Below are 9150 nucleotides of genomic sequence, written 5' to 3'. Positions count from 1 at the left end.
TATATATATATATATTACAAAAAACAACTTCGGACTAGGTAAGAGAATTTGAAACAAAATTTGAACCCAATCCAAAAATAACATCAGATAAAAAAAATTAAATCCAACAAAATATGTCTTAAATCCGAACTGAATTTCAGACGGGACAGATCTTAAATACCTCGTTCTAATAAGTAATGAATTAGTGATATTCCTCAATCCCCATCATGCATTATGGATTCTTCTTCTTCCTTTAATTTGTTTTTTTAGGTCGTGTTCCTCATGGATTCTTCAAATGTTCTTATCATCAATCACAATTGTTATCCACTATGCTTTTCCTTTTCAACTTATAAGGGCTTGTGCTTCACGTTCCCACTATCTTTTTCTCCTTCTTCTTCTTTAATTTTAATTTAAAATTTTTCTTTTTGAATAAATTGCCACTTTCTCTAAAGAAAAGTGAAGAGAAAATAATGGGTTTCCATGTCCCGGGCATGAACTAGCTTTGTTTTGTCAATATCATGCCATTCTAATTATTGTGCTTAAACATGTATATGTTCCCCAATTTCAATATGTACTCCATGTTTGTAACATGATGAGGAAAAAAGGGTTCACAACCTAACTTAAATGGAAACGAGTGTGAATGCTAAAGTTTCACATTATTAAATAAGAATTGACAAAGTGATGTTACATAATATATTAATATAAAGTGTTTATAAATACTACCACTATTTTAGGAACATAATGGTTACTATATGTTTTATTTAAATTATATTTTTACGAAGATTATATATTTATTATTATTATTATTATATGTTATAATAATAATTATATATTTTTTGTGGTTATTAAAAAAATTTGTACTGATATATATATATATAATTGTCGTTAAAATTTTTTATTGACAAAATATAAGATGGTTAATATTTAGTTATCGATAAATATAGTAACAGTTATTTCTATTACTATTAAAAATAAAATAAATACTGTTAAAAGTAATTTTTTTAATAGTGAAACTAAGTTTGTGATTAAGATGTAACGAACAATTTGTTATTGATAAATGTTAGGACGTCAATATTAATCGATATTTGGCTAACACTTTATTTTTATACTATTAAAATTTAGAGTTAAAAGTTAGTATTAAGATTTAGAATGTTAGTTAAGAATTATCCAAAAATAATAAATTTTATATGGTCATATAACATTACTCTTTGTTATTATATATAATTTTAGAGAAAATATAGGGAGTCAATAAAGTATTTATACAATATATATAATGGAGGTATAAAGATAATTATTCTGGATGGTATGAGTGTATTATATTTAAGAAATTTATAATATTTAATCCTAGATATTTATTTTTTAATTTACATTGGACTAAATAAATAGCCAAATATATATATTATACAAATATTTCATTGACTCCTTAGCGAAATTCTTAGTTTTATAAAGTTTTATTAACGAGGGTGTACACGTACATATGTTATTCTTTATTTGGCCTCTTTATCTTTTATCAAGCCCTTTCTTGTATTACCGTTGCTTTCGTATAAGCTTAATTATGAAAAATGATTTAATTAAAATTTTCATAACAAAAATACAGAATTTAAACGGAGTAATGCAGCTCCTTTACAATCACCTTTTAGAATGAGTCTAATATCACTTGGAGGCTAGTTCACATAATGGTAAATAAATGGTAAGTTTTTTTTTTTTTTTGGTTAAATAGATTATACAATCTAATATTAGGTATTACAAACTCACTTACAAACTCAATTAAGAAGTTGCGAGTTCGAGAATCCTATCTTTAAAAAAAAAAAAACTCACCTACATCATATTATAATATGTTTGACTAAATTATTATATAACGGTTTTTAATTTTTAACTTCACACGAAAACAACAATACCAAGTATTCACCTTTTCGGACCGTAACCTGTTAGCATAATGGGCTCTGTTCAAGATGCTCAAAGCCCACTAGGCAGGCAACCACACCTTAATGGGCTTACAATAGAATGTCCTTGGCAGGTCATCTGTGATGGGCCTACATAAAAATCCATAATTAACTCATTAAGTAAAACAGACCCATTAACCAAAAAAAAACAGACAAAAAAAACGAGGGGCTCATTAAATAAAATAACTAGCAAGTCGCTTTTCTAAATGAACTAATTAACAGCATCCTCCTTTTTACTTTTTGAATAAATTCCTTATCCATAAGGGTACCAAACGATATTGATTGATCACTACTGATAGTTGAAAAGCATAACCAGCTACAGAGAAGCTAAGTAGCCATGAATAAAATACACAATGAATCAATTTTGGAAAAGAAAAAGAAAAAAAGAGGAGAAACACATTACAAAGCAAGAATGAAAAAAGATTGATTAGTCATTGTCAAATTGTTCCTTCCTTGCTTCAGCTTCAGCTTCTCAAAATTACATTATTCTGTCTACACTACACTGGCCTAGACTCTCTCATATTCATCCTTTTCATGATGAATAATTCAAGCAGTGAAATGTAATTATCATGTTAAATTGCTTTCTTGATGAGACCCTTTTCTAAATCCTATGCTAACGTAGAATATTTGTGCACTGAACTGTCTTTTTATAGTGAAAGTTGAGTACGCATGTTTTGCAATTTTATTTTGGTTTATAAGAAGTATACGCAAACACACACTATCTTGAACAATGAATAACCAAACTGGAATCTAAAATTTTCAAATAAATTTTGAACATAACATGATTAGTGAAAAACTGAAAATAGAAATGACAGTGTATAAGAAACAAAGGTAAATAATTTACAACATCCTCAGCCAAGTACTACATAAGTCATGTACACATTTCTTATGTTTCCCCTTAAACTCACATAATCTATTTAGGGCTCTGTTTTTATCTAATTAGCCTATCCTAATAAGTTGCATGTGAGACTGTACTCTTCTAATAAAGAATAAACATAATTATTCATACTACAATCCTTTCATCAACTGCTTTAAAATTTGCCCATATGAACATCCAAAAGATCAAGTGTGTCTACCCTGATGTTATACCTTGTGATCTGAAGGTCATGGATTCAAATCCTGGGGTTTTTCTTAGAACAGGGGTAATGTTAGGAGTCATATATTTCTTTTCAATAAACTAGTTCCTCTGAAAATTCCTCCATTAAAAGGGCAAAGATAGCAAGCTCAAGTTCTCCAGCCAAGTCTCTTACCTGTTGTGAATTTTTCTTCCACCCACTTTCCTCTCTTGAGAAGTCCTCATCTATCATCATATCAATGGTGTTGGACTCCACTTCCTTCCATAGTTCCAACCTCTTACAAACCCTTTCTATCACCATCTCCTTATCTCTTGGGCAATCAAATTCCGCAATCTCTTCCTCCATAATGAGATCATAAACTAGTCTCTTGAGATCCTCCGGAACTCGCCATCTGCTTGATTGGTTGACGATTGCATAAACTATTTCTCTCAATTCCTTTTCTTCATGTGACAATTCGCTATCGCCGTCTCCGCAACTATCCTCATTGATATATGTTCCATACTGGTTGTTTTCTTGATCTAACATTCTCTGCTCAAGTTCCAATGGATCTAACTCAGCCAATTTCTCAAATCTACTTAGCCGGTATAATAGTTGTTGCTTTGTTCCTGTGAAATTTAAACACAAAAGATGATCAATTATAAATGTCAAGTTATTAGTTCTAAAAATTATTTATCATATAATGAATAACTTCTTTCAAAAGTTTAAGCCAGTCTGAAGCACTCAATCAAAAAGGATTCAGTAACATGCGATGATCTAAACTCGACCATAAAAGGCATGACATATTTATACCTAACACACAAATGCAAATACAACAATGTTTAAAAACTTGAATAATTGATATGCTATTTTAGACCCTATGGAAAACAGCAACAAATTAGAAGCGTGATGATGCATTGAATTAAAGGTTTATTAGAATGTAGAAGCTATTGTTTGAAGTAGTTGGGAGTTGAAGATGTAGTAATAAAGTTAAAATGCAACGTATCTACGTTTGGCAATGGCTCACTCACCACATGGAGATGGACCACTTTCAACGAAGTTGGAAAAGATAAGGAATAATAAAAATTCTCAACAACTAATCTTTAAGAGTTAAAAAGTACCACCAAGAAGACTTGATAAAACAATGAAAACAGTTACACATATTGCTGCAAATAATAGTGAATATATATTTCCCCAAGAAAGTAAAATGTGGGACATGATCAAATTTGCAATGTATTGGTTGTGTCTAGTAATAAACAGAGTAGTAGTAGGCCAAGTCCACATTGAATGCGAAAACAACTATCTTTCAAAATGGAACCCTACAAAGATAGAGAGATATGATTGATGGTTGGGATATCATCTTATTCAATTAGAGACCCCCTCTTGTGCCATTTTGCAACAGACAATCAACTTTGAAGAACCGTGTACGATGTTAAATGTTTATGGAAAACGACCATACAACAACAAGGGGAAAAAAAAAAATTTAAATAGTAAAAAATTACTATAATAATAAATATGAGATTAATATGCATGTACATATACTACAGCAAATGAAATTTCTTAGTCTATTGTATGTTTTCATAAATAAAATAAAATAGTTAAAAAATAAAAAAGGGAAGGAAAATAGCATACTCTGTACATTGGCGTAGCTACAATCCAAATCAAAACCTTCCTCATCATCATCATTGCTTTCATGAACATCATCATCATCCTCAAATGGTGGGTCTAAAACTGATACAGGACTACATTGTTCTTTTTCTTCTTCTTCTTCTTCTTGCTTCCCTGATTGGAATTTGTTGATGCTATCATCTCCATTATTATTATTATGTTCTTTGTCCTAATATGAAAAATACACAACAAACAATATTAGTTAGAATATTCTCCTAATTGGGTTGTTATAACATAATTCCTTAATATATAATAATTGAGTTTGTTATTGACTTCTATTTTGTTTTAATATTTGGTTACTTACTTGCCATATAGGACCCTACGCGTAATTAGAACAAAAATACAAACTAGAAACTATTATCTAAAGTCGAATGTCGGGGTCTATAATAATAACAACAATAAAACAAACAAAAGAAAAAAACAAATAAAAATCTTTTGTCTTGTTTTGCAGAAAATTTATACTTACCAGAATAACCAATTAGAAGTGTAAAACAAAACAAATTAAAAAAAAAAATAAAAAGGAAAAAAGATTTGCATGGCAGACACATGATCGAAAAATACAATTATGGAAATCCATGAAACTGTTCACTAATATGCAACTGAATTGACATATTTGACCCCAGCATAGATTTGATCTTTCAAACAATTTTGCCTGAAAATTATAGGGGCATTACAGTCATTGTAAGCAGTCTCCGGCAAAATCTGCAAACCCAGATCCCATTTGCCGACAACAAAAATATAAACCACTGAGCAAATGTCAACTCACGAGCTGAACTCGGTTCCCCAACTCAGTACTTAATAGTACCGAGTCAGACCAGCGAGTTCTGACTTTTTTTTTTCAATCAAAATCACCGGATCTCTGTTATTTTCTTTAATCTAACTAATTCAATAATTCACATAATTAATGGCTTTCATTAAGAAATTAAGTAGTAAGTAATAATATTAGTGACATAGCTTTTTTTTTAAATGGCTTTCATCAAGAAATTGAATTTTCGCTTGGTAATTAATTTTGTTCCTTCATTCAAGATATGTATATTATATTATTTCCTAACTAATAATGTAGTTTGAATTAAATTGGCCTATCCTTTTAAAGCAAAATTAATAAAGGTATAAATTAGATATTTTAAATTAAATGAAATATATAAGAGACTTATCACTAAATAAAGTATAGATTTAATTGCAAATTAAACTAATAATTACTATTTTAATTTAGAATTTATCTATCTTTTAAAAGTATACGTTAAAAATACAAATTAAATTTTTTTATTAAAAATACAAAAAAATAATGTTTTAATATGTCCATAACGAAATTTAATTCATAAAATTGTTTGATAAAAGATTTTAAGAGTTAAATGATATTTTGGCAGAATGTATGGAAACGACGAACCTCTGTTCTGTGGCGATTTGGAGACGATGCCGGCGAGGAGAACTCCGGCGTACGGCTGCCGGAGGAGGAGGTGGCGGAAGGACTCCGTTGCAGAACAAAACGGAAAGGGCTTTCACAGAATAAGTCATTATCATCATCATCATGAACACTACTCGAAGAACACACCCCTTCTTCACTGCAGGAACACCTGAACCCCACACCACTAGCGTCCACCATAACATTCTCCTTCTTCTTGTTCTCTTCTTCTTCCTTTGTTGTTGTTCTTCTTCCCAAATCTAGCTCGAATTTCAAGATATCCTTCACCTTCTTCTTCCTCTTCACATTGTTATCATTACTCTGAATTTGCCTCTTGTTCCTTCTTCCCCTGTGCGTGATTCTCCTAAAGAAGGAACCGAAGAAGCCAAATCCATTGGTGTTTCTGGAATTGGAGTGCTTCTGAATCCGAAGCGCAGCTTCTAGAAGAATGGAAGCTGTTCTCGCGGGAACATGAAGGAACATTGCGTTGGGCGAAGAAGCACGTGCACTGCACGGACTCTTAGTACTACTCCGTTGCGAGAATCTGAATAGCGGGGATTTGGTGATATCAGGTGTGGTTGTAGGTGGTGCTGTGGAAGAGTAATTGAAGCAGAGAGCGTTCTTGCAGAGGTGATGAATTGGGAATAAAGTTGAGGTTTTTAGGGTTCCTGGTTTTTGCTTAGAAAAATGAATTGTGAGCTGGTTTTGCTTGTCTGAGATGTAATTGTTGAGGAGGAATGGCTCTTGATCTTCGCTTAGAAGCTCGTGTAAGAAGTGCTTGTTCTTCTTCTGAGCCATTGATGTTGAAAAACCAGAGAGAATGAAAGCTCTTATTTTGGGTACAAATAACAAGAGAGAGAGAGAGAGAGAAGCAAACACAAGAGTTCCGTGATTCAAATCTAAGGTTGAGAAATACAGAATAGAGATGACTAAATTAACGAGCCAACTAACTACTACTATATAATAACCTCCTCATATAATAATTAAAGAAAAAATATAGGTAAATAACGAAAATATTAAACAATGTGAACAATGAATATATCGGATATTTATTTTATTAGGATATTTATTTTATTAGGCGTGTAAATAATTATTTTAATATTAAAATTTAGATGGATAATTTGAAAGTGTAGTGTATTTTTATTTGATTAGTGATTGTTTATATTGTTTAAAAAAATTATTGATTACCTAGTATAACCCATAATTAAATAGTGAAAACTCAACTGAAGTCGAAGTTAATTCCAACTGAATTTTTACCTAATTAAATATAAAATAAAATAATTAATAAATTATAACTCTGAATAGCGTAATCTTTTCATACTTGTATGACTGTGTGATTCAATAAAAGTATGTATCTTAAAATTTGATATACTTCCAATCTATTAATTGCTCTTGGTAATAACTTAGATGTTAGACACAATAGTAAAATAAAAAGGTCATTTTTTTATATAATGGTGTAAATAGAATAATATATATTGAATTACACTTTGACTAGCTTAATTGCCCCATAAAAATGGTGAAAATTAATAAAAATTACGTACCATGGTAATTAATTAAGGGTAGGCATGTGTCCTTGTCAGAGATTGTGACACAAAGTATGAGAAAGGCTTTGACTAATTATATAGTGTTGCTGGTTTTTATTTTTGTTACACCTATATAATGTTAATTAACTTAATAAAAGATAACCGAATATTAGATATAAAAAGTTCAACTATTAAATATTTAATAAAATGAATATTATAAACGTTAACAATATTTTTAGTTAAGTAATATTTTTTTTGTGTATTAAAAAATTATACATAACTAAAACTATTTTATAACATTTTTTTATTTTTTTTCTTTTTCGTATAAAACCTAGAACTTTATCAATCAATTATTACCGTTCCAAAATTGAAAAAAATATATTTATATTAGTGATGGTTAGATGGTTAATTTTTTTATGTATTGAAATTCAATGTTATTATTTTTTTAATATGTTAATAATTTGTGTCAAATTTAATAATAAAATAACATTAAATCTGTTTTAAATTTTTATAGAATAAAATAAGAGTTTAAAATATTAAAAATTAAAATAATATTTTTTTATTTAAAATATATGTATGTTTAAAAATAAATTAAATATATAATTTATATATATACAAATATATAATTAGTGAATTTTAAAATACTGGTAACTTTTTAATTATCATTTGTTACTAAATGTGGTTGATGTAGTGGGGAACAAGACACAGGTAATGAAGGCAGTGATGAATTATGAGTTGTGAGTGAAAAAACCTGGTTTCTGGTCCAGAATCCTGAATCCTGAATTCTGAATGCTGTGCTGTCATATATATATGTCTCAGCACCCAAGCTTTAATTTGATTTTTCACTTTCCACGTAACTCTCTATATTTCTATATTAATTAATTTCCAATAATAATAATAATATATAAGTTATTTGAGTTGTGGTGAAAATCAAAGACACTAGCTATATGTTATTTGAATCGATGTTGATAGTGAAGATATAGTCTCTTTAAGGAGGCACTAAACGACAACATTCAAAAACACTACTCAGTGTCACAGTTCACAGTTGGAAACAGCGGAGAACCGGATCTTCACCATTTCCAAACCCTACTAGTTGACTTTGATTAATTCTATATCACAAAATCATAATGTTCATGTTAAATTTTTAAGAAAAGATGTATCCTAAAAATTTAGATATAGTTATTTTTATGTGAAATTGATAGTTAAAAATTGTTAAAAAATAATTTAGTCAAATTTATCAATTATTTTTAGGTGAAAACTTAGGTGCAGTCGACTTCACGTGAAGTTGATAGTTAAGAGCCGTTAGATAAAGATTTAGTTAAATCAGTCAAATTATCTAATAACTCTCAGTTATCAATTTTACGTGAAGTCGACTGCACCTGAATTTTCGCCTTATTTTTAACTATTAACTTCACATTATGTTAACTATATTTGAGTTTCTACCAAAGATATATCATAACATATATTAGATCTTCTACGATTAAAAAAATTTAGAATTCGATTTTTGTTAAATAAAAAAAATAGTATATGATAAATAAAAGAAGAAAAAATTTTATACAAAAACTAAAATAGTATTATGGTAG

At 29.2% G+C, this 9150-nt stretch overlaps 1 protein-coding gene across 1 annotated transcript; it reads right to left on the bottom strand.

Moving 5' to 3' along the window:
- Positions 1–2645: 2645 nt before the first annotated feature.
- On the bottom strand, positions 2646–6955 carry LOC107476215 (uncharacterized). Its single transcript, XM_016095984.3, has 3 exons — positions 6030–6955; positions 4607–4811; positions 2646–3603 (listed from the first exon to the last, which is right to left on the bottom strand). The coding sequence occupies exons 1-3, from the start codon at positions 6840–6842 to the stop codon at positions 3092–3094; spliced, it is 1530 nt and encodes a 509-aa protein (XP_015951470.1). The 5' UTR covers positions 6843–6955; the 3' UTR covers positions 2646–3091.
- Positions 6956–9150: the final 2195 nt, after the last annotated feature.

This window comes from Arachis duranensis, chromosome 2 (genome assembly GCF_000817695.3).
Source record: "Arachis duranensis cultivar V14167 chromosome 2, aradu.V14167.gnm2.J7QH, whole genome shotgun sequence".
Classification (NCBI taxonomy): domain Eukaryota; kingdom Viridiplantae; phylum Streptophyta; class Magnoliopsida; order Fabales; family Fabaceae; genus Arachis; species Arachis duranensis.
The sequence above is the reverse complement of the archived record's forward strand: the minus strand, read 5'-3'. Positions and strand labels throughout refer to the sequence as shown.

Excerpts from the sequence above, each read along its gene's own strand:
- LOC107476215 (XM_016095984.3), bottom strand. The coding sequence starts at position 6,842 with ATGGCTCAGAAGAAGAACAAGCACTTCTTACACGAGCTTCTAAGCGAA. Across the intron at positions 4,812-6,029 it reads CAAATCGCCACAGAACAGAG|GACAAAGAACATAATAATAA; the intron begins GTTCGTCGTTTC and ends TTTTCATATTAG. Across the intron at positions 3,604-4,606 it reads TAGCTACGCCAATGTACAGA|GAACAAAGCAACAACTATTA; the intron begins GTATGCTATTTT and ends TAAATTTCACAG.